The sequence below is a fragment of the Columba livia genome, chromosome 2, assembly GCF_036013475.1.
Source record: "Columba livia isolate bColLiv1 breed racing homer chromosome 2, bColLiv1.pat.W.v2, whole genome shotgun sequence".
Lineage (NCBI taxonomy): Eukaryota > Metazoa > Chordata > Aves > Columbiformes > Columbidae > Columba > Columba livia.
In genome coordinates, this window is record NC_088603.1 from 109,301,142 (window position 1) to 109,328,262 (window position 27,121).

The 27,121-nt window shown below is 37.0% G+C and overlaps 1 protein-coding gene across 18 annotated transcripts in view; it reads right to left on the minus strand.

The window, feature by feature from the left end:
- The window catches only part of PTPRM (protein tyrosine phosphatase receptor type M), a 471,207-nt gene that overhangs the window by 263,092 nt on the left and 180,994 nt on the right, over positions 1–27,121 (minus strand). For all 18 annotated transcript variants that reach the window (XM_065053179.1, XM_065053178.1, XM_065053173.1 and 15 more), the window contains exons 6-7: positions 24,959–25,133; positions 15,425–15,718 (exon numbers count right to left, since the gene is read on the minus strand). In XM_065053179.1, the coding sequence (XP_064909251.1) occupies positions 15,425–15,718; positions 24,959–25,133 (469 nt within the window). The remainder of the gene's footprint in view (positions 1–15,424; positions 15,719–24,958; positions 25,134–27,121) is intronic.

Genomic DNA, 27,121 nt, shown 5'->3' on the forward strand with positions numbered 1-27,121 from the left:
GAAATTCAAAGCCCTATTTCACATTGTAACACAGAATTTAATCAACACGAGCCTAAAAGGAGGTGTTCCTTACCTGATTTTAGCAAAATAACTTATTTTAGTCCTTCATCAATGGCTATCAGGACTGACAGTAACACTATGTATCCAGCCTGGGCAGGTCCTTATATATATTATAGGAGCAGCAAATCTTATCTTCATCCTAGAATGTTTTAGCTTTATCCCCAAGGAGAGTTGTGGGTATTTACAAAGATGCAGGAGGTTAGTGTCCCTAGAAGCATTTTATTATATCATCAGCAGAAAGATGATAACATTAAAAGATGAATATAAAAAGATTCATTTAAAAGATGAGTAAGAGCACTTTGTTTGGATCCTCCTCTGAATCAGCCTCTTGCAAAGTCTGTCTTTCCATGTTGGCTACAGAAATTACCAAGGATACACACTGAGCAGCACAAGCGCAGCTTCTGACAGCATATGTAAAATCTGGGGGTAGTTCTCAATTAGCAACCCATACTTCTGTGGAATTTTAGAAAATAAGTTTACGGGAATAACATTTATTGTTTCCATAGGCACTAAGCTGTCTGAGGAACCACATTACTTCCTGAAATTACTCATAGCAATTCTGGGTAAAGTCAGCGGAATGTTTATTACAAAAATATTGACAAAACCTTTCCAAGTTTGATCACAGAAGGCAAAATTAGTCTAGTTTTATTGGCTTGTATTTCCTTTCCCCAAAATAAAATTACTTGAAATAACAGCATGATGGCAATATGATTATAGAGCATAATCAGATTACTTATTAGTAACTTGAAAACAAATATTTCTTTGCATCTCTGATTAGTCCTGATAAATACCATAGACTTGCCTTAAAATTTGTTTTTCAGCAATAGAGCATTATTAGTTAAAAAAAATCTAATGTTATTTAAATTGTTATCAGCTGTGCTTTTCAGGATTATGCCTACATACCCTATTATGTAAGACAGCGTACACGTGAAGTGCTACCCAAAACTGTTGTCAAACATAATGAATAAAATGGGAAAGTTAATGAGAAGGATGAAAGAGGTTTTTTCCATGGACAAAAGCAAAATAAAATTACGGAAACCAGCAAAAATGCAGGCCCAGATTAGACTGGATTAATGAGCTTCAGTCAAAGCAGAAGTTGAACTTGTGCCAAAGCAAAGGACTCGAGAGTCTCCTGATCCTCATCTAGAAAGCTTCTATCTGAAATGAGCTTTTCCCCCCTCAATAGGCGAATGATTCCACATTCACTTCTGCTCACCCACCCACACACCCACAAAAGCTGTTCTGCTTTTTGCCCTTTGTATTTCTCTATATGAAGAGATACAGCTGCCAAGAGAGAGCATCAGCTTGTGCAATTCTTAATCTCTGAGCAGGTAAAGGCTTACTGACCCATGACAGCTTCTGCATCCTCCTGCAGGCTCTCTCGTTCTAGAGCAATCTCAAGTTGCAGCACATTTTTCCACTGGGAAAAGTGATTCCAGACATAGTCTCGACATCTCATACCACTGCAACATTGTTGAAGACATCTTCCCTCTCCCAAACAGCAAAAATTTTAATTTTTGCAATCCATGGAAGCTTAAAATTGAAAATAGGCAAAAATTCCTTTTCTTCTACATCACACGCCCCGTGCTTTTACCATAGCATGTCAAAATTCTGATTGGAATTAGGGGTCAATTTTGTACTATCTGAGACAACTGACATCACTTTAAGTTTCTTTAAAAAGAGTATCTACGTAGCGTATACCGCTTAACTTTTTATACTGAATAAAATCAAAGATATTCACTACTGCTTTAAATGGTATTCAATGTATTTTATTTTAGTCAGGCATGAGCTACTGCATGTTAAAGTAAAGCAACTAAATATTTTCTGAATTTGTTTGGGAACCTTAAATTTGGTATTTTGCATGAGAAATAGCACAAGAAGTAAACACCCACAGACACCAGTGCACATAGTTGTCATGTACATTTTGTTATCAGTCTATTACCAACTGTTTGTGTAACTTTGCCAAATATTAACAATTTAGACTTAGACAACTACTCCTTCCCTCATGCTGGAAAATTTTAGCAAACATAGTTCAGCTTTTTCTGAGGATGAGATTAAAATTAGTTTATCCAACTTCACACATCTTTCTGCCATCATTAAATATCTCCACCATCCTTTTTGGGCCAGAAATAAACCTGTGCAAAAAATTTGGAAGAATAAAGAAACAGGTTACCCGTGTTCATGAAAATAAACCCAGATTTATGAGTTGTAAATCTGAGAAATAAGTAAGTCACCATTTATGTATGATCTAGGAACTTCATAAAGATTTGCTCCAATCAATTGCTCAGCTGTACTAGGTGCAGGATTTGATCAAGATACAGAACTATCTGCTATGAAGAAATAATTAAATGTTTATGCAGATCTGTGATGTACTCATGTTCACAGAATTGTCTGAGGGCCACCTTTTCCTTCTTCATGCATCTTTATGACACTGCAAAGGCAGAATACTGTGTTGTCCTGCCATTACAGCATTTCAAACTTGTCAAATCAACTGATATGAGACTCAAATTGTTACAGAAGAGATGTAGGGCCATGACACTTAAAACTTCTTAAAAATAGAAGACAGCTCAAACTTTTTAATTTTAAGGAAAAAACCCCACCTTCTAGTCTGATCCACTGGAGAACTGTGCATCTCTAAACCTCCAAATGCAGAATAAAATCTTAAAATAGTATCTAATTGCAAATCATACAGTTTAAACAATCAAGGCACAATCCCTTTCCAGAGATGAAAGTATGTGGTCTGAACAAAGAGACGTGCAAACTGGCCTCAGCTATTTACAGTAACGTCCAGGAAGCAGCTACTTCAGAGCATGAAAATGAATGCAGAACAGTACTTTTCTGTCAGGTTTTAAGGTACTAACACTGACTGCTTTCATATGCAATGGTCTGTAAGTTAAAAGACTAACATAAAGTAGTAGCACACACAGAAGTAAATGATCACTTTGAATTTAACAGTCTCTGAAAATTATCATTATCAAAATAACCTATTTTCGAGTCAGCTCTTTTAGAAACTCAGTACATTGTACATTAACTGCTTAGCAGAGAGTGTGTTGCTGTAACACAGAATAAAATAAATTAGCTTTGAAAGATTCATGCTAAACTATTCTGTGATGTTAACAGAGCGGAAATAGATTCATTGTTTTAACACGTTCCTAGGTAGGATGAAAGGAATTTTTACTTAGCTAAGAGTCCAACATTTCTGTGCATGTAAGAATCATATTTTGAGATTAATGGCATATGCACTTTGCTTAAATAATGAACAGATATTATAGTAAGTGGAATCAGTGTACAAGGAGTAGACCCACATCCAATTAACAGTGATACCAAAGCACACAAAAATAGCTCTTTATATACAGAGCTCAAATGAGGGTATGTTAGAAGCATCACCCATCTGTAAATTTGCAGTTGCCTTTGAAAATCCAGTGCCAAAACCTTTTAAAATATTATTCTTTGCTGGAGCCCCCTTTGAAAAAATCATGTAGAAATGGACAGAGTCGCCTCATGATGTTTTTGTTCATCTTCTTTGAGACCCCACTATCGGAAGGCAAAGCATCCATCTCAAGCCAGGAATTGGGAAGTTTAAAAATCAGAATATGTCATCAATTCTTGTATTAGAAACAACTCTGTTCAAAATTAAACAAAACTTTGATAAGATGGCCTTATAAATATCCTACTTCTCCATGAACAGTCTTAGATATATACTGAGACAAAGTTAATGTTAGTAAAGAGAAAAACAGACTGTCTGAGAAACCCTATCTGCATAATGTTACTGTGAATTACTGCACAAGACTTGATTCAACTACCAGGATTTTGCATCTCCTGTTACAGTAACTGAAATAAATAACGAAAGAATTTTTAGTTTCTTTGTAAAACAACTAAAAATGCAATGCTATTTGTCAGTGAAAGGTTTCTTGACAAAAGAAATGCTTTCATTGATTATCCTGAATTATAAATTATAGCTCTCTAATTCTTCCTCTCATAAATGAATACTCTTCACAATCTAGCCTTGCATGTCAGACAAAAAAGATGAAACTTTTATAATGGAAATTTAATTATAGTACAATTTTTGCCAGTTGTCATTCCAAAGGCGTCTATAATTATGCTCAGGTCATTAAAAGTTATTTTCTTCATTTACTTGGCCAAACATGCCAGTAACACATTGGGTCATCCTCTCAAATTCAATGCTGTACAACAGTAATTAAGTAAATCATTGAATTTTTGGGGGGTGTTTTTTTTTTTTTAAGCTAATTGCAAACAAAACATCTCCAGAAACAGCCAAAACACAGAACAACTGACAGACAGTTTGATTTTTGTTTCCAAAGAATATACATTTTTAGAAATGAAAAGGCACTTGTGCATGTCAAGAGTAAACACTTATTATTGCCTTTTTGCTTTACATGCATTTTCCCATATGTATAATGCTAAAAGATAACAGTACACTATAAACATCATTTTCTAACACAGAATTTCTGTACCAAAATACCTTCAGAGAGCTTTCTGAAAAATATGATTCATGAATTAATGGATAAAACTGAACTCTTCCTTTCCCAAAAGAAAACCCTCTTTTCTCCTCAACAGGAACTGGGTCAAGATTTAACAGAATGAATATGCATGAACTAAATGCACCGATAATTTTCAATATATTTAAAATAATAAAAAGAGTGACTAAAGGATGGAATACATTGAAAGAGAGCCACGTGTAGACACTAGAAGCATAAATTTGAAAACACAATTGTTAATGTATTTTAGATGGTTGGCCATATTTCTCGTTCAAAAAAAGATCAACCTGTGGATGAAAGAACACAAGTACTAAAATGCAAGAGCCCTAAATCATTGACTTCTTTGGCAGTCCCATTTTAATCTCCATTTTATTCTTTTAATACAGTGCTTCCTGATAATGCTATGCACGGCACTTCCCAATTTTATTTCTTATTTCCTTTTAGATATTTGAGTAAGTAATTGTTTGCTCAGTGTCTTCACAGTCAAATGTTTTCTTTTCTTTGGGCCAGAATCCATCTAGCCACATAGGTGCAGAGTAGCAAAAAAGAATATAGAGCAGCTTTCCTTCCTCAAACATTCATCACTTGTAAGAGTCTGGAAGAATCTCAGTTCCACAGGGATGCCCCTCCCTGCCTAACCAACACACTCAGCACTAATTAGATGGATTACCAAACAAAACAATTCTTTTAAATGTATAGAAACGGAGGTCTAGCACTCTTTAAACTGTCTCGACTTCATTTTTCTGCGGTTGTAAACCGAAACATGATGCACACTTGCCGACCAGAAGAGATCCTTGGACTATAGAGCAACACTACCTATTTACAGCACTTACGTGACCTAGAATCCTGAGGTGAAAGAGATATTTTTTTTTTTCTCCTCCAAATTCAGCATATTTCTTCACTGAATTTGCCCTCACTTCAGGTCTCAATCTAGACACCTACTCTATAGTCTAGGCTATAAAGTTGTAACTGTACTTTATGGCAAGAAGTAGCACCAGAAAAGCCAGAACTCACAGCACCAGTTCTTCCTTCTGAGAACCTTCAGGAGGCCGGACTGGATTCTGCACACAACAATTACAATTCTACATTTGTAAAACAAACAGCTTTGCAAAGCCCAAACGCCTCCCAAATATTGGGGGGAAAAAAAAAAAGGAAGCACCTGAGCAGTGTCATTGTTTGTTTTCCTTTGAAGTGAGGTAGAATTAATGCACCATTCATTCTGCAAAGCTTTGATTTCACCTTTTTGTAAGCATTTTTTTTCTTTAAAGAAAACTTAAAAGTTCAAAATTAAATATCCCAGTGCTTCTACATAATTCCTAGATGTGCCATGCCTCACAGATGCTCTAATAGAATTTTGCTTTTATGTGTTTTTTACAACTGGCCAAAGCTGCTGAGCAGGATAGCACATGGTGTAACAGCCTCAAACAAAAGGGTGCGCCTTAAAATAATAAAAGAGCGGAGCATGCCTGTCTCTTAATTTCCATCTCTCAATATACTTTAAAACCATTAGCAAATTCCATCCAAATAAATAGTTTTAAATTTAAACAAACTTGAAACAGTCCTGCCAGAATTTAATTCCAGAAGATGACAAGGAGTCCAACTAGTGCCCTCATTCAGGAGGCTCAGAGCAGACAAGCAGAAGTCTAACATCAAATACCCCATTTGACAGCAGATTCCTGGTTATTGGGTGCTGCCTCTTGCCTTACATGTCTGTCATAAAGGAAAATCGGATTACCATCATAAGGTGGTGATAATTAATGGACAACTTTTTCAGAAATCAGGCTTCTGTTGTCTACGGGACATCTTATTTTCCTGGCTTCTAACACAGATGGCTCACAAGTTGGCTCAACTATCTTTTTAAATTACAAAACCTGTTCTTTAGAGTCTGAATCCCCTTTGGTCATAGGGGGGGGTACATTCATACATGTATAAGAAGGAGAAAGAGAAGTGGATTGATGCAGATATATGCATATACACACATACACACTCTAAGGCATGCATAATTATTTATTCTTTTAGCCATTAATTGAAGAAGTAAATATACTTTGGCCACATCCAATGTATAAAAGGTTTTGCTTTAGTTTTGGATTAAACCTTCTGCATTGACTAAGTCAGAGGAAAAGCCACGCTTTCCTGTCCCATTTGCTAATGTTTTTGTCAAAGGACCATAATCAAGTTAATGTTTGCCTATAACTGGAAGGCAGTATGGCATAATTGGATGTGAAAACTGGAATAACTGATGTGAAGATGGCCTTCAGAAGAGGGAAGAAAGTTCTCAGCAGAAAGTAGTTACAGATAAATTCAAGGCACTCGCAGAACTTCAGAAAGAAGGCATCTATCCCCAAAACATTCCCTGTTCTGTATTTCTAATTGCTTTTAGTAATAGAGTACTAATGTATTTATTTAAATCTGCAGTGATAATACTCTGAAAAGAAAGATCCAAAGCCTCCATGGAACAGTTCATGTTCAATTTGTTCAGAACAGAGCAATACTAAGGGGAATGCCCTACCAAAATTTTCCACAAGTAATTTACCACTTCTATTAAAGGTGCCCATATACCAGTCTTTTGGTTATAACAAATATACTCCCAACTTGCTGTGTTTTTTCACCAAAAAATTATTTGTGAATCAATACTTTTTCAGTGTGTTTTTTGAGGTTAACCTTATAATTAGTAAGAGACTGCAACAAATCTGGAGACAGAGATATGTCATAAGAGAAATCATATTATATATTTTTCTTCAGGATCATTATCTTTTTTTCACATTCCCTTTACCTGATAGATGTGAAATTAATAATTTTGCCTCTCGGGTTTGCTATAAGATGCTGAAGATTCATTTATCTCACAAAGCAGGTTAATTTTGTCCTCTGCAAATGTTTTGAAATGGGAATCTAATAAAGTGAAGAACTACATCTCCATTTATATGACTGCTTTTCACACAACCAAAGACAGCCCTACCTAGCAGTTCTTTTAACAAACATGCAGTTTCCACCCCTGTATTAATCCAGCTATAATTGTCAGGAAAGAATCCTAAATGCTGCTTCTTGTTATTATGAGGAGTTCCTCATAACAAACTGATCTGACAGTCACGTTTCATACTCTGTGTCCTTATCACCACTAGAATGTGCCTACATTCCTCATACACTCCAGCATGTGTCAGAGAGAATGCCAAGAGATCCAGGTCTTTTCTGGAGTTTTCCTGTCCTCTTCCTGCCCTCCCCTTTACATGGTGGGGAAGGAAATGTTCTGTTCCTCCAATGAGACCTCTGGATGCTGTAACTGAACCAAAAAACATGTATTTAGGGCGTGATGAAGCCACAAAAGTGCAGGGATTAGTAATTTCTACATGACACCAGCTGATGTTAGGAAAAGTGTTTGTATGCACAGGCTGAAGATTCACTGAACTGAGAACCCACCTGCAATTTCCCCTGTGAAGGAAAGACACACTTGAGATGCAAGGGCAGACATCCTGATACTGTTTTATTTTCTAAGAGAAAAATGTTTATTTTTCCCTATTGTTGGCAACCACAAATCTGAGGAGGCATCCAGAATGATGCGGTACTCAAACTTTGGCCTATGATAAAGAGTCTTCCCATCACACTGTACCGCACTGTCCATACAGTCTCGGGGAATGACAGGAACATGCTTGTGAAAGCGGAGTCCAGGAGAATTTAATAGACACCATGGTGACATCTCTGAGGAAGTAATTGTTTGCTCAGCATCCTCACAGCCAAACTCTTCCCAGAGTTTGACAGAAACTCAGAATCATAGAATGGTTGAGGTAGGAAGGGTTTGGTCCATCTGAACCAAACACCTCCTACCCCACCCTTGCTCAAGCAGGGCCAACTAGAGCATGCTGCTCAGCACCATGTCAAGACAGCTTTTGAATATCTCCACTGCTCTCCCCTCACCTACCAAACCATTTCATTGCAGAAGGCTATCAGGTTCATTAAGCATGACTTCCCCTTTGTGAATCCATGCTGACTTCTCCTGGTCATGTTTTTGTCATTCGTGTGTCTGGAAATCGTTTCCAAGATTGGTTGTTCCATCACCTGCTCAGGGATTACAGTGAGGCTCACGAGCCTGGAATTCCCTGGGACTTCCTTCTTGCCCTTCTTGAAGACAGGAGTGGCATTTGTTGCAGCTGCATTTGCTGCCAACTATTGCATATTTTTTTGCTTTCATGGACTTAATGGACTCATAGAGGGGAATTCTAGACTGTGAGATGAAGAAGAGCAGAACTGGACTGAAAGAGATTTTTTTTATGGGAGGAATTTGGATTATTTTTTTTTTTCTTGACTCAAAATCTCCAATAACACAAGGGAAGTTTGTTCTGTACAACAGCATCAGAGAAATCAGCTCAGTAAGGAACAGCTTGGGTGCTTGTTTCCAGGCAAGTGGCTGCCAAGGAAGAACTTTCATATAGTAGTCATAGCTGGACTTAATTTGTGTTTACAGTAGGGACCTTTCCAAGAAGATGCATCTTTTTGTTTGTTTCCTAACCAGAGGTGACAACTGACACAGAGACATGGACATACATCCTACTAGGTAATATTTTATAGCAATTATATTGAAATCTATCAGCTTGCCTTCTTCACATCCAAAAGCTGTGATACACCTGCTACACTGCAGGAAAACCAATACTAGCTTTTACCCTTGTGAACTTTATATGGGAATGATTTATTTATCAGAAAGATATTAGGAGAAAGGACAATACAGTAGGTATTCTTCATTTCAAATTTATATTAAAACCTTAACTTATTAATCCTTTCACAAGAAGACCATACATGAAATGTAAGTTCACTGTGAACTTCTTGTTCTGATAAATCAATGCAACTTCCTACTAAAGTTTATTACAGCTTCGGGTTTGGAATGGTGACTTTTGAAATACCATTGAACTTTTCAATGGAAAATATGATGGTGCAATATCTGCAGCCCTCCTCCTCGGGGTTCAGGTGCTTGTGATCTGAGGTCTAGCTCTGATTCAACGTAGCTGCACAACCTTGGTTCAAACTTCTGAGGGAACTGTTAAGTTCTAAGAAAGAGCTGTAGAAAAGAACCTCCAGTATGGCTTCAAGTTGACATTTTCTTATGATCACAAAACTAACTGATGTGCAGACTTTTTATATGGCTAAAAAAATGAACCTGTTCTCAAACAGTCCTCCAAGGTATAGCAATAAGAAGGAAGAACTTAATTCCCAGTGACATAAAGATCCTTACTCTTCTCTTGAGGCAAAAAGGTCAAAAGATTCAAAGAAACCAGCAAGGACAGAGAAAGGAAGCTGCCATTTCAACTTTGAGAAGTTCTTAGGAAGGAATTCATCTTTCCTACTAGTGATAGGGAATGGAGAACAGCATGGAAATAAGCAGCAAGTACCACTGAGATTCAAGACAGGCTAGGGCATGAACACTGACAAAGGGGGAAACTAACTACAGAATTAATGACAAAAGAAGATGGGAGGGTAGAAAACGGGGAAGACCAACTGCAAAGATGATTGAGTATTCAGAAACTCATACATTAGGGGCTGCAGACTGTCCATCTTGTAGGCCTTGGTGAGTGCTCCATGTACTGGGGCGGGAGGAAAGCGCTGGCATGGAGTACGATCTGGTGTACCTGAGCATGTTGGCTTGGCATGCAGGGTTCACAACAGTTGCCGGCCCATATCACCTGCCTAAAGATACTTCTGTCTGTTGCAACGCGTTGCAGTCAGTATAAGATAGCAAAGCATAGCATGATTTGTAGGGACTATCTAAAATGGCTAGATGGGGAAGATTAAGAGTTCTAGACTTCTTTGGCTTTGGATCAGGCTACAATTTTCAACAGAGTGAAGCTATGTTACCTATCTGAATACTGTATTTCCATACTACAGACCTTATAAGCTCAGAAGTTCTGCACCCCCTTTAGCAATGAAAAGGAGGAAAGAGGGAACTTAGATAACATTCCCAAGTAAAAATCAGGTTGCGTTGTGATCCAGGTCTGATCATTTTCAGGATCTGGTAACAGGGGATGAAGTCTTAATTGATCAGAGGAAAGAGGATGCTCATTCTATCAGTGAGCATTTTGGCACATGTCATTTTTATCACAATGCCATTTTATGCCATTGGGCAGCACAGAACTGTTGAAGTAACTCTGACACCTTGGGACATTACCCAGCTGAAGCCAAAGCAGTGAGCAAAATGAATGAAAGAAAACTATTATCTTCAAGAGTGGGGACTTAAAGAGTTGCTCTGCTCTGTTCTTCCAGATTGTAACAAGCCTTCCAGGAGTAACAGACAGTTTACAACTAACCTGCAGCAGTGATTCAAGAGCTCAGTTGTACTGGGAGCAACAGCTTTCCTCCTGACAAGCTCAGGTGATGGCATAGAAGAGAGAGCAAAATGAACTATGTTAAAACATTCCTCTTACTTCCTTGGCTGAGGAACGTGTGACTTCTCTGCCTGGAAAATTATTGGTTAAATTGACAGTGATTATTTTTCCACATACTCCAGGGCAATAATTGTGTCTTAGTACAGAGAAACAGAGTTCTGACCATTAAAAAAAACACCACAATTTTGGGGATAGTCCATCAGAAGTTTCTTTCATGGGAGTTCTTTTATTTATTTTTTTAAGTTCCAGTAGGGTTTGCTGGTTCAGGGAAGGAAAAGATGGTAATTTTCTGGGTTTATTCTAAATATCACGATGGAAAAAAAGACACCAACAAACCAAAACAACATAATGAGAAAAAGGCAACAAATTTTCCCTAGATAGCCTTAAAAATGTCCTGCCTTAGCAGGAGAGAGTACTTTATTTTACTTTTTCTTGCTAAGATAGCTGGTTTTAAACTGTATATGCTCAACAGCAGATTAAAGGAACATCATTGTTTAGAAATAAAGTTTCATAATAGGGAGGCCATAGCAAAACCAAACCAAACCAAACCAAACCAACCAACCAACCAAACAAAAAATTGCAGGAGCTCATTTAGCAGCTCTGGATTTTCCAGGAGATGGTATAACTGGGGCACTGCCTCACCAGCAGAGTGCCGGGACACAAACTGGAACAAGATTTGTATCATGCAATACATGTCAAAGACAAAATACATTGCAAAGCACTGAAAAAAATAATTCTACCCACAGAAATATTGATACGGATAAGAGGAAACTACAAAACATAGTCTACCTCATTAATCCTTCAACATTCCTGCTCAGGTTTTACTAGGGATGGTTCCACTGGTTTTGGGTCAGACTTAGAGAAGATTTGATTCCAGACATTTTCATGCACCAAAGGATTCCCTGTCTACTTCAGTAACTATTGATTCTTAGATCATCAATCTTATTATATCCCATATGGCAGAGCCACTGTTGGCTCTGTGCCTACATGCAAAGTTTCTTTGGTTCAAACATTTGTGCAGCTGTTTAGCTGCTGGCAATGGCTGGGTGGTTGAGGTCTCCACAGCAGTGGTTGGTATTGCACATCTGACACTGGGGTGACAGTCTTATTCCTCAGAGAACGGTGTCTGAAGTGTGAAGATTTCTGATATCCTGCCCCTAAATAAGTCTAATAGTGGGCAACTACTCTGGAATTCTCATTTTACTACTCTACCAGAGTGAAAATGTACATCAGAGTAATCTGAGAAATACTGTATAATGGAAGTATTCTGACATATATCTCCTGACGAATTTTCTTCCCATGTCCCCCCACCCTTTTTTTATTTTCGATGGCAGCTCTCTTGTTGGTTCATAACACCCTATGAGACAGCTGTGGAAAGAGAGAACAACTGGTGATTCAAATTCCAGACAACCTGTGGAGGAACTTGTTTTGAGACCTCAAAATGAGAAAATCCTGTTCTTCTAAATCTGTCTCAAATGTGGTTCACAATGGCCAAAATTCATTAAACCCTTCTTTTTCAAACCTGAACTCCACGTTCTAGGTTAAATCTAATGCAGACCTGAATATGATTCCTCAACCTTCCTGAACATTACACTGAAAAAGCACTTACATTTATATTGCACTTCATCAAAAGGAAGCAAAGCACTTCAGAAAGCATGTAACTGCTCCACTGAGGGTGATGCAGCCAAGCCTGGAGAGATTTTTTTTTTCTTTGCATTCTAATTATAGATGCTTTTATTTACTAAAGTTACAGATAGGGGTTGTCTATTACAAGCCTCTGAGATCTCATTTTGCTAAAATGAAAACATATTTCAAATGCTTTGGAGAACTATTAAGATTATTGAATGTCTAGCATACTGCTTCAAATCTCTGAGTGGTTCACTAGACCCCTAGGGAACAGCCAAGCAGCATACAATTATCACAGTAATTAAAAAGGTGCAATGACTCTTCTCTTAAAGACTCCTGTTTTATTAATTCTATGGTATGCTTTGGAGACTGGCATTATTTTACTCCTACCCAGCTTAATTATACCATCATTAGTTTATCTGCACCTCTTTTTAGGCCCTTGGGCCAGTTATTAGCATGTCACTTGCTAACAGTTAACCAATAACCACTACACCTTCAAAGCAGGATCATCTGCTATAAAAAAGCCAATTTGTAGAGACAGATTTTACACTATAATTCAATTTAAATTTTTCAGCCATCACTTTCTGCTTTTAATTTAAGGGGGGTACTGTTTAGCTTAATGAAAACACAAATACTGCTGATATATTACAAGACATTAAGTATTTTGAGTATACCATGGTTTAAGAGACTGAATACGTGTCTCAGTATGCAACGGTATGTAGCACTGCAAACACCAGAAAGCATATGATATTCTTAAATATAACTAAAATTCTGGATTTCTTCCTCTACTGGGTCTGGCTGGGATGGAGTTAAAGATTCCCTTCACAGCAAACTGTATGGTGCTGTGTTTTGGATTTGTGACTAAAACAAAGCTGATAACACACCAGCACTTTGAATGTTGCTGAGGAAGTGCATGCACAGCCTCAAGGCTTTCTCTTTTTCTCACTCCACCCCCCCAGCAGGTAGACTGGAGATGGACAAGAGGCTGGGAGGGGACACAGGAGGGACAGCTGAGCACACCTGACCAAAGGAATATTCCATACCATATGATGCCAGCAATCAAAGCTCAAGAAAAGGAGAAGGAACGCGGAATGTTCACTATTATGGTGTTTGTCTTCTCAAGTAACTACTACACACACCGGTGCCCAGCTCCCTAGCCAGTGGCTAACATCTGCCTGACTGTGGGAAACAGTGAATAAATTTCTCATTTTGCTCTGCTTGTGAGTGCGGCTTTTGCTTCACCTGTTAAACTGTCTTCACCTCAGACCATGAGTCTTCTTGCCTCTCTTCTGTTTTCTCCCTGTCCCACGGCAGAGGTGACTGAGTTGCTGTGTGGGCACTCGGCTGCTGACAGGCAGCAACACGCTGACCCTTCCGTACAGACGGGCTCACTGACACAGCACCCACTGTCACATTATCTCACCATGTAAGAAGATGGTCAAACTATGAGAAAAACTGTCTTAATTTTAAAATAACTCAAGTATTTCTGTATTAAATACACACTTAGCTTGTCTAGACTGGTAATTTTACATTATTATGAGGCACAGTGACCCAGAAATCCTCCTGAAGGGAACTCTAATTGATTTTTATGCCTGACTTTTGACTAAGCTGAAATTATCTTAGTTTAGTAAAGAAAATCTTATAAATACTAAATACTTAACTATTATTATAACTTAACTGTACTGTTTTTTGCAATTTTTCCATTATCTACTTATTTCCAGCAATTAGAGGAATAAAAAAAAAAAAAAAAAAAAAGAATATCAAAGAGTTAGTTCTTGTATAAGCTAGCATCTTCAAAACATAATATTGGGATTCTGATAGCAACTATATTGCATTCTATGTCTAACATCACACCAATCAGCTCAACTGAAATGCCATTTAGCCACTAACAGGCAGTCAGGTGACTTTACAAATCTTCATTTTCATATGCAATGGAAATACTTCATTATTTCTGTTGAAGTATATATTTTTCCTGTTAAGAAGACAAATAACACCAAGATGTTCTTTAAAAGATAAGGATCAACAAAATAATACCATTTGCTTAGACCCATTTCCGCTAGGTACACTTCTGCCTATCTTCTACCAACTTCACTGCAGCAGAAAGAAGATTCAAAATATTGGGTGAAAATACTAACGGCAAAAAAAAAAAATAATCCAGGTCACAGTATACTCTATTATTTTCTGAGCAGCTGAATCCCAAATTAATATCACTGCCACTGTTCCTGAAAATTACTGTACAATTGCTTTTGTATAACAGGTCTGCTTTGTATCTTTTCACAGTCAGAGGTCAGCACTAGTAATTATAACTTCCAAAACAGGAGCCAGGACTGCTACACAGCACTGCAAATCACACTGTCTAATTTAATGAAAAGACATGCTATCAGTCACTCAAGAAAGCAGTCCTTTGCTAAACCTCATCTGCTAATTGAGCCTTAGCAGTGCATACTTCTGCTGATACACACAAGACCTACTTCCACATTATCTACAACTTCGATGTAACTGACACTGAAAAAAAGGAAAATTAAAAAAAAAAAAAACAAAAAAAAAAAACCTCAAACATACACTGCCAAGAGAGGCGTGTAATGATATGGACAGAGTTTATTGCATACCTGCTAGTAAAAACAGATTCTTTATACAGCACTCTACACTGACCGCTTTAAGACACACACAGGTACGATTTCATCTATAGTCCACAGTGGCTCTGGAGGTTGGTTTCAAGGTCAGCATAGCTGGGCAAATGCTAACAGTTTATACTCAAAAGCATTCAGTCTTTATTCCTGCAGCCTGATGGTTTAAGGTAGACAGTAAAAACTGCTAGTGCAATAACTTACTTTTTCAACCCTATCGCTTTTCCAATCACTTTTAAGTACTCACCAGCACATTTTGTTCTTGTTTTGAGAGCTGGGCCAGGGGATCCCGTTCCTCCTTCACCTGGTCTTGTAAGTAACACGCTGATTTCATATTCTGTGTCAGGATCCAGGTGCCCGATTTTATAGCTTGTGGAGTCCACAGGTTGTATGTCATACCAGCTTCCACTTGAAGTTCGATACTCAACTTCCCTTTGAATGATGGGCCCATCCCCGTTGATGGAATTGGCATTCAACTGTATCCACAGGTAGGTTGCACCGACTGAGGACAGCTGAGGTGGAGCAATGGGAACTGGTGGCTCTGCAGCACAAGTTACAAAAAGGAGCAATGATTATACTGGCATGTTTTCTGCTTCTAAAACATTCAAATAAGCAATGGGCCTTGTGCTATATTAGAGCTGAAAACTGCATGAAAATATGGATGTGAAGAATTCATCACTATAGATTAATTTATTTCCAATAAACTGCAATATGCAAACTTTTGCTTATGCACTTGAAGACTTGAACACAAAGCTTTTGTTTTGTACCATGTAACTTCAAACTGCAAGCAACTGAAATTCTATTCACTAGACATTACCTGGCAAATTTTAACTTCCAATTTAAAAAGACAGATGATCAAAATACAGTTTGTACTGGATGTAAATAGAATTTCTACTCAAAACTAACATTTTTAAGATAAAATTGATATTGAGGTCTGTTCTTAGACACAGTCAGAACAGTGATTTCTGCATTAAAAGACAATGAATTTTTTATTCATTATATCTCTGGGACCGTACTACTCAGTCTTCAGATTTTCACACTTCTATGTATGTAGAATAAATATAGTATTTCTTCAAGTCCTATATCCTGATAAAACAGAAAAAGCTTCTAAATGAGAGCTCAGGGAATTCTTGAGTCTTTACTATACCTCTGACTCTATTTCATGTATTGGCTTACTTTCACTAACTACCACACAGAAGCAGTACTTCATCTCACAGAGCAAGTATGCGTGTGATCTCCTGATAGTTTGCATTCTAAAGATTTTTAAACTGAGCAAAAATTTTAAACCACTTCTATTTATTACATGACAAACATCTCATTTTAAATTAGACTGAAGAAAAAAATAATTGCAGACATCACCTCTTTTTAAAGGCAAATAATAAATTCCTTTTTTTCCTATTGATTAACCAGGAAATTACTCTGCTGTTTCATGCATCACATCTGCATAAAATTCACCTTCCCATTGGTTAAATATATTCATGTAGAATGAAACCAGGCCACTGTATTAAGGCACTGTTTGATCCAGTATTCTTAACATATCTATCAGCAAACACTGCCACCTTCTTAAGGCTACAGAGAATACCTAATGAACGTAAAACATCTGTCTCCCCTAAGCTGTAAGTTCAGATTTATCCTTTTTTGTTAATCATTTCCCAAAGTGCTGAGACACAGGTAGTCAAACAGAAAAGAAGTTGAATTCATATATTTCATCACTTTCTCAGTGACTTCAAAGACATTAAAGCAAAGAACATAAGTATTAATATTTCCTGAGAAATAGTAGAACTGCTATTTTAACAAACATTTAATTATCCTGTGTTATTCTACCTTTTTCATTTAGAGAAATAGTACCCAACTCACAGAGCACTAGGTATGATGATGAGCTATGCCTCAGGTAGACGGTGTTTCTAATTAGCACCATACACTTTTACGTAAGCTTTAATCTGTGCAACCTGTTAGTAATTGCTGAAATATGACATCAGAAGACAAAAACCAGGCATCAGCCTTATATTTTTTCTTCTTAACAAAACTAATTGATTACTATCATGAAGAACATGACGCAGTGAACAACAGTTCAGAATGCCTCCAAAGATATCTACTTATTATTACTGATTGCAGGAGATATAAAAAGAGCTTAATATATTGTGGTAGATTCCAGTACACAAAAAAAGAATATTGTTTACATTTTGAAATCACTAGGGAAAACACTGTTATATCTCAGTGGCAATATATGGCAAACTGATGTCATCCTTCGGTTAGACGTATACTGCAGTTTTATTGAAATTATTGTTTCTGAAGTATATAAACTACGGCTTCATACAGCAATAGCATGTCTGGAAACAGTTCTGACTTGACTCAAAATGATTTAGCATCAATTTAAGTCATTAGGCTGTTTTGTGAACCAAGACATGAAATGGAACTTTTATAGAGCATCCTAAGGCATTTACTTAGCCATGCTGAAAGAACAGTTAATTACTTTGAAGTTTCAAATGCTACTAAATGCTGTTGAAGTGCCATTCAAAATGCAAACTCAGGAGTTAGGTCACCAAGGTTAGTGGTTACACCAATTCATTCCAAGTATTACAAGTACTTGAAACAGACAGTATTTTATTGTCTTTTTATCCCTCGGGGCATATTTTCATTCCTTTGTGACCAAAGTGCAAAAGGTTAATGTAAGCTGCATGATTCGAGCAAAGCCTGCATATACTGCAGTTTAATAGTAGTAATGTAGTTTAATACTATTAGTAGTCTTCTTACCAGAGTTCGAGTTTACATAAAAAGAATCTTTCATTACAAATACAATGCTCATTATTAAGTGATTGGTTAAAAACACGAGATCCAGAGTTAAGCAGACACTTTAATACAAACGGTGTACTACCAAATATAATGAACTGATTTCATGGCTAAAGCATGAAAGTTGTTCTTCTTACTTATTCATTTTTTCCTCCTTTAGGCAGAACGATTTAGTTTTTTTAGGATACTGAGGACTTTGAGTCACTTAATCAGGTAAGTACCAGACAGCAGCACCATTTCTTCACTAAAAGCAGTTTTACTGGTGGCCACTGGGGTAGTCTCAAATAAATCCCATGCAAAGTGTTTTCTGATTAATATCTTTATGAAAATGGTACAATAGACCTGTGATTTTACAGCTGTGTATATTCAAGGAAGGAACTTCAACTGATTGCAGAAACAAGTTTATGGTTTAGCTTAAAGGAGTTCTTCCTTGTAAATCTGTCTTGAAACAGAAGCAAACAAAGCTGTTCAGTACTGTGAAATCCTCTAAAGATAGGCTTTTAAAATAGAATATTAATTCAAACGAAGAAGGTAAGTTTATCCATTATTTCAAATTTAAAGCTTTTGAGACTTTGGACAGACAGGTGACCTCTTTTTTATTTCTGTGACAAATGGCAACGGGTATCATCTCTTATGGAAAGAAAACAGTCACCACCTTACAAAGTCAGCGGTTACTGCAAAAGACAGAAAGCTGTAGGCAGATGCTCTAATGTTACCCTACATAAATGGATCATTTACAGTAAATATGAGAAAAAGACAAAGCCTTTTTAAGAGCAGCTCTCCTCTTATACAGAGGATAAAACCAAATTTAGCCATACATGCATATAAACTATTTATCCTTATGTGTTTCTACATTAATTGGAAACGAAACAGCGACTGCTTTATTTAGACTTCTTTGTACTTTAAATTATACAGATTTTCCAAATATTTTCTACAAGATCCTAAAATCCGTATGTTGTGGAGACCTTTTACAACTTTAATAGGGAGGGGAAAGGCAGCACACAGATATGCCAATGGAGATAATACAAATCTCTGAGATTTAAATGAGTTGTATCATAGAACACAAAAAGGGTCATTTCTTCTCTGTGGCTCAAACAGCTAACTTGAAAAATGAAAAAATCTACTTCAATAGTAACAATAACATTTTTTTAATTTTTCTTTTGAGGTAAGAGTTGGAGAATGGAACCAGGATACATTTGCAGCAGAACAGGGAAGCAACACTTATCCTGCAAGCTATTTTTTTTTTTAAATTAAATAGTAACTGCTAGAAAGATAATGCCACGATATTCCCATGATACTGTTCAGCACATCATGAGCAGGTGGAGTGATAAAAATAAGGTATCAATCATCTCTGATGCTATGTCTACATTAATAATGTCATAACTATTATAAAACTAATCAAACAATTGTAATTTTATAGTTTTGAAATCAACTAAACATTTTAAAGAATTTTTTTCTTCCATTTTCCTCTCCATTTCTTTTTTTTTAGTACCTATGTATTATTATTGTCCTTTTTTAAGCACGCAAATGATCCCATCCCTTTGGAAACACTGGAGAGCAGTGCCATTTTGCAGCATTTAATTGTAGCTAAAGGGCAACAAATACCCCCACTGATGACAAAAGACACAGCAATGATTTTGGAACACCACAGCTCTTCATGCAGTATTTTTTTCAAAAATATCTTTAAATAATTTCTACCAAAGCACTTAATTACTTAAGTAAACGATCACTCTAAACAGTGTGATGCATAACGCATGAGCTGATTTCAGAGTATTCCTTTGCTCCCTTGTGCAGACAGTTCCCTTTTCCACCAGCCTCAGCCCCCGTCCTCGTTCCTTACATACATGCATATGTATGTAAGCACATACATATTTTTGCACATGCATGTAATGTACACAAATTTGAGACTTTAACTTGAAGAAGTCTCCATTGTACATAACAGAATGGCAGTTTTGGTGGGGGTATTTTTAGTAGCTTGTAAAAAATGCCCAGATTTTTACAGGAACAGAAAAACAGAAATATTCTTGACACAACTATTATCCTCCAAAAAAAAGTTCCTGATTCAAAGCTTGGAGTCTTCAGCAGTTTCCTATGGAAAGTTTGCTAAGATGGTTGAACTACATCAACTGTTTTGGTTGGAGGTTTTCTCAAAACCTTCCGGCTGAGGCACACACTCACACTGGAAAATATCAGCCTGAAGTCAGTTTGCCAAAATATAAGCATCTGAAAGCAGGACCTAATGACAGGAGTTGTCAGGCAACCATAAAAGTAAGTCCTAATGCCAACACTCCTTGTAAAAAGGAGTACAGACAGATTGATGGATCCAGCATGAAAGGCTGTTTGGCAGAGAGAGAAAACAGACATTAAGCACCTGTGGATACTTAATGTATGAGAACAACTGATACAACAGATAAGCAATCTTCAATATTTTCTCACTGTGTCTTGATCTCAAAACGATTTTGCCCTCCAGAATAAATTCTTTTCTCTAGAGGTCCAGAAAAGGTTTGGTTCTGTTCCTCGTGTTAAATCTTCCACTTGGAAAGATGCCAGCATTTAAGCTGCCAGCATTGCAGATGGTTACCTTACCATGGCCTCACTTAAAAACCTAACAAAACTCTTTTTAACCAATTTGACACCTAGGTTTACCTTGTTTGAACTCAATAAGCAGTCTGAACTCTGTAATAATCTGCTGTCTGCTCAGACAGGCTCATTCTGTTCTCCTAAAACTAATCTGTGTTGGATCTGCCCACTATTAGAAAAATGCAATCTAGAGACCATATGTAGAAGTCTAATTTACTTCACCAAATAGATTTAATCAATTCCACCCTACTATTTTCCTTTTGCTCAATGTTTGATTACTTTTATGTCACCTATTATATACGAACTGCTGTTTTTTTACAATAAGTGGGTGATGTGACAAGGCCAATTTACGTCTCCGATTAGATAAAGTGACATTTCAATCCAATTCTCTGACAAACTTAGATGAGGATACTGAGTAGTTTGAGCACACCCAACGACAAGGCACTTGTCTTTTCAGCCCTTCCTATCAGAACAAACACTCTGGTAAATTGAAAACCTCCCCTTCAGGATTTATTTATATAGAGAAATCAATACTTTATTTCACCATCTTCTAAAAGGCATATAACACCAACAAGTTTTCAAAAATAATAATTCCTTTTTTCCCTTCTTGTTTAAGACCAGAATAATTGTTCACTGACAGGCTTTTTGCTCATTATCTAGATAATATTTATGTTTACAGTTCTTTAATAAGATAACATGGGATTAACTGACAGGTCTTTAACTCCTTTTTATTTCTCTATACAGATTAAGCCTTGCTATAACTATACCTGCTCAGGTAAAAAAAAAAAAAAAGGAACACTTGGCATGTTCTTATGTATCTCTAATGTTCAGGATTTGATTCCTATTCTTATGTGATTTCAGGTTTGCAGCAATACTAGCGGCCTTTCTGAAAGTTCTGGTACCTGGTCTCCGGTGCCACACAACATCACACCACAGCAGTACTGCAAACGCTAAAGCTGTTTATGTAAGAAAGTAACTGTAAGCTACTTAGAGTAAGCTCCCGTTTGGTGAAACTACACCTACAATGAAGTAGACTGAACGTTGTATAGAGTTGTAACCCACTGTACTGTGCAAAAGCTACATAAAAGCAGAGATATTTTGAAAAGATCCCAACTCTAATGCAGGATTTACTTATTTCCAACTTGAGTTACAAGTTCAGAAGCCAGAATGAAACAAAAAACAATAAATGTGAAGAACTGATTCTCTTTAACTTAGAAACGCTAGGTTTGGCTCTCCTGTCATCATAGCAATGTAATTCCAGGGAAGTTCCTCTTAAAACAGGTTAGTTACACCAGCATAAATAAGAAGAGAATTAGATTCATTGTTTCCAACAAAGAGTGGGGAGTAATTACACCACAGTTTCTACACATACTATTATTAAGCCATCAGTAATTCCCAAGTATAGTAAGCACTACATGCAGTAAGGGTAAACGTACATTTTTTCATGATTTATCGAATGTAATGGATTAAAAGAAGATATAGCTGCACTGAAATCAATCCATTATCTTTGAATTCTGCTAACTAACATTGCAGAAAAGCTGCTGAAAAAATTAGGAAATACAATTTCTTAATTATACACCATCAATAATAACAAAGCATACTTACTAATGAGTCCCTAATGCTGCTATTACAGTATAGTCATCTAAGGTTTTATAGCACAACATTTAAAATGGGTCTTTTTAGGTCAGAAGGAATGGTCTGCAGGTGGTCTCATAAAAGCTCCAATACAGGCAATGGGGATTACCATAATTACTTTGCTACTCTACAAGTAGCTAATGGGATTACACCCGAAGGCCAGCCACTTGTTCACAGCGCCCAGTGCAAATTTTCAGAAAGAATCTGGGTAAGCACAAATGCTTTAATGATATGCCTCATAATTTCATTTACTGCACCACAAAAGCAGCACGAATAAATTAAAACACTCTAACTCGAAGACATTTTTTAAAAAAATCTAACTCCTCTGGCTTTCTGTACCTCCAGCCACTGCTTGCAGTCAGTCTTCCATCTGTCTCTTTCAGGCAGTCTCCCTTCCTCCTCGTTCCCACTGATGTTGGGTCTAAAAAATGCTTCATCATTCCTGTTGGGATTCATACTCCACCCTTTTTTGCCCTCTTTGCTGACTCCTATACATTTCCACTTTTGGTCACTCCTTTTATTTCCATTTCATGCTATTTTTGCTTGGGCTGAAATAGCCTCATTTTTTCCACCACACTTTATAATTATATTCTCATCTCACCTTCTCTGTTTGTTTCTTTCTTCATCTGTCTATTCAAATACGCTGTTTCCCTGAAAATAAGACCTACTCCAAAAATAAGCCCTAGCATGACCTCTCAGGATTTTTGAGGATGCTTGAAATACAGGTCCTCCTCCAAAAATAAGCCCTAGTTAAAGTTCATTTAAAAAGTCAGTTTAAAAAGTGACTAGGCAGCTATACATGTAAAAAAAAGTGGTAAGTTTTGGAACAAAAATTAATATAAGACCCTGTCTTACTTTCAGGGAAACAGGGTAGCTCATCTAAGTTTTCACACTACGATTTGTTTTGTCATGTTATCTTCACACACTGGTGATTCGCAGTCTCTTCCTCGTCTTGTCCTGCTTCCCTCCACTTTCTCTGAACCACATCCACTAAAACTATGTTCTTACTTTTAGAAAATGGTTCCTTCTTCTTTATGGCTCTCTTGCATCTTCTACTGGGAATCTATTATTTCTCAGTCTAACCCATAGCCAAACTTTCCTCCTATCTAATCAAGCCCGGCTCATCTCACATACACTGTGCTACCCATATCAACTCTCCATTATTTCGCTCCTCATTTTCTTCTTAAATATCCCCCTCAATTTTTATTCGATTCGTAAAGCTCATCCTTATCTACAGCCTGTTAACCTTCCTATAGGTCTTCTTAATGTAAACTCAACTGTTCTTCACACTTTGTTTCATGGGGTGTTTTTTCCCCTCAACATTTTTCCTTTGCTTTTTTAATGTCTTGACCTGATTCTTTATTTATGTCACTGTGCCTCCTGTCCTTCAAACCCCTCCTTTATTGCTTGCTTCTGATAGACATGCTTTCCATACTGATTTCAGAAACAAGATCCATGCTACATTTTCAGATGTAACAGTTATCTCACACTTTGATTATTGCCCTACACATAAGTTGCCTTTAGGAAAAGGGTCACATCTTTAAAAAGTCCTGCCAAATCCCATATAGGTTTATAAAGATATAAATAACTTAAAATAGTCAGGAGAAAGAAAACAGAAAATCCCAGATCAACTAATAACAAAAGTCCCTTATCTAGTCTGCTGTCTGCAACCAGAACTGTACAAGTTCTTACACTGCAATAGGTACTGATTTTTCCATTAGATGACTAAGTCATAAGAAATGTTAATTTGTATCTTAACCCACAAGACAAAACCTAGAACAGAATTTGGAAAGCAGAGTGGTAAGAAGATATTACACAAAAAATAATTTCTTGTTCCTAATTCTATTAGAAATGCTATAATGATATCATCCATGATAATCCGAATGCTACCCACAAAAGAAAAAAGTTCTATCCAACGAGGGATACTGTTTCTAAAATTAGAGGATGCATAATAGATGCAAGTGTATCCTTCCTAATTCCCAGAGGAAATTTCCTCACCTGTGGTGGTTTTAAATTTAGGGCACTTGTGCACTCCTTGCCAACTTGCATCAAATTGTTTTTAGAAAGAGAAAAAGAGCCCCTAGTTCTTCATCTCACTTCGTATTTGTCAGACACAGAACAGACCAGAATGGGAAGACATGTAACAATAATGTGGCTCCACAGCTTGGGTGCTACAGAATCTGGTCATATTGTATTCCTCTAAAATACTACTATAACTGTAAAAAGCAATCAAAATGCAATTTAAATAACATGACTGTTTAAAAATTGTTTTAGTTTTCTGTTACAAGGATGGACATACCTATCTGCATTCTATTTACATTTAAGAGTTTCCTCCTGTTTTTTAAAAATATCCCTCCATATGCTGAAATATGTGTATTTTATGTGTCAAATTTAATGTAAATCCTTCATATTTTGCAGTAAACATATTTTTAGAATGCAATCTCCATAAAGGAGGTAAACAGCCAGTATTATGTTCACATCTTTTAAAAAAGATCTTGTAAATATACTCTTAAAGACATATAGTTCTAGACAGTGCATTTTGGGGAATTATTTACAACATCGATCAACAAGCAACTAGTTAATTAGTCCTGGCTTCTTCTGTCATTCTCTTGTTACAGTTGGAGAGGCTCTTAAGATTTACATAAAGAGAGTCTATTCATTGAATCTCTTATCGACTTTAACAGGCTCTGGGTGACATTCTCACTGCATTAGAAATTGCAGGTCCTCATTCCATACACTGAGCATACAAACACTGATTTTTTAAATTGTGAAATACCTTTGACTATCAGTTCTGCATAGTTTGATACACCAACTCCTCCTTCTGTCCGAATCATGCAGCGATAGTTGCCAGCGTCCCGCTTCGTGGCATTTACCACGCTAAAAAGGGCTACAAATCGGCGAAAGTTGAACACTTTTATGTCCTTCAAAGGTGCATCTCTTACATAAATACCCTAGGCAAAGAAACAAAAACAAAGAATATTATTAGTCATATTTAGTATTTAAAAAATATACTGAAAACCGATTTTATTTCTCTCAGGTTCCCCAAGAGGACATGTAAAATAAAAGCAGAAGTCTGGACGTCACTTTTGCAGATGTTTACGCTGTGTGAGGCTTTACTGCCTTCCCATGCGAGTTAAACCATTCATCATCAGTGGGTGACCATTCATCTGGAACAGCTGCTTTCAACTCTTTATAGATTAACTAATAGAAAGATTTAAGAGCAATGTAACATTTACTTGCTTGGCTTGCTTTACACAAATATTTAAAGTTACTTCGTTTAAAGAAACATGAAACCCAGCATAGCCAGTCTCCTCTTTCTCTTCCCCTGTGCATCTGCTATGTGGCACATACACCTTGCACAGCTTGCAGGGAAGTGTCAGTGGACGGTTCTGATACAGCAGCACCTATACACAGGGTTATCAGCGCCTCAGATGGAAGAGACCAGGCACAGATTCACCAGGCGATGACCAACAAAGCCAAAGTTGTCTCCATCTCTCACTTCCTCAGCATGATACCAGGAACTGGGCTGTTTCTACCTCAGTGCAGTGTCTTGCCCTCAATTCAACATCTTGCACGCATGGCACGAGAAAACGAGCTTTGTAACAGCTGAGGAGCACAAGGCCCAGCATGAGCTTCATGTTCTGGCCTCCTCCTTCATGTGATCCAGTGCATGCCTGGAGGAGGGGAAAAGGGAAGGTACCAGACAGAAAAGGACAATGATGACATCAATGTCCTCTGACACAAAGATGAGGGCAGTGAGACCTGGCTCTCAGATCCTTATCAGAACTCGAAATAGGATACATGCACTATGAACACGCAAAGCCCTCAGAAAATACAAAATCATCAAATTACCAGAGCTGGCTGTAAAAAAAAAAATATACAAAATCTAGTGACATTTACTCAAAACACACAAACAAGAAAGAGGCACTTCTCACAGAAACACACGCATTTCAACAAACCAAGGGCTATGGCCATTATGGAAACATCAAGGGAAACTGGAGAATCCCAAGCAGCATCTCCCAAAAGACACTCTCTCCAGGAAGGCGTATGCACAGTCCGATGCTATTTAATGATACCGGTTATTTTTACTACGTTTTTGTGACTTCAGAAGCTTGTAGCAGGTCAAGGGTCCTGCATACCGAGCTTCTATAAACCATCAACACAGCTGGAGATGTCTGTTTTTCTGCCCTGGAGTTTGTAGTTTGTCCAGCAGAATTTAAGACCTATATAGGAAATACTGACCTCAGTTTGTTATGGTCTTTACTTGCCACTATATTTAAAGTACCCTTAAAATACCACTTATAACCAGAGAGTTTCAAATACCAGCTACATAAAATTAAACTCATAAATAAATCACAAAAACAAGTCAATCGTGCCATTAATGCCAAAGAAGCAGCATAATTAACAGTAAGGTAATTTCCTCTTCAAAAATAAATGTGGGTGATGCACAGCTTATCTAAAAGAAAAAAAAAAAAAAGCTTGTAATATGCTCAAAGAAGAATGTACGATCACGCCTTAAAAATTACTCAGTCTTAAATTGTTGCTTGAGAATTACTCCAGATAATTGCCAGCTCCTTAAAATTCCTGGAATTCTGAGCTGCTGATAAACTGGATTCTCTGACGCGGTGGCAGTCACCAAAAAAAACAAACCAAAACAAACCTAAAAACCAACAAACCAAACCAAACCAAAAGTTTTGAAAGAAATATTTCAAACTACTGTTTCAAAACCACTATTTTTACTTGTTTCGCCACTTTAATATCCTTCTAATGAGAATGGTTGCAGATAGTGGAAGCAAGCAGAGTGTGTTACTTATGATTTTGGAGAAAAAATATTTCTTAAAAGCAACATTATTTTTTGCCTAAGACAATAACTGATCAATCCTAATTATCAGAGCTGCTAACCAGTCACAAACCACATGGAATTAAAGGGTGTTTCTGC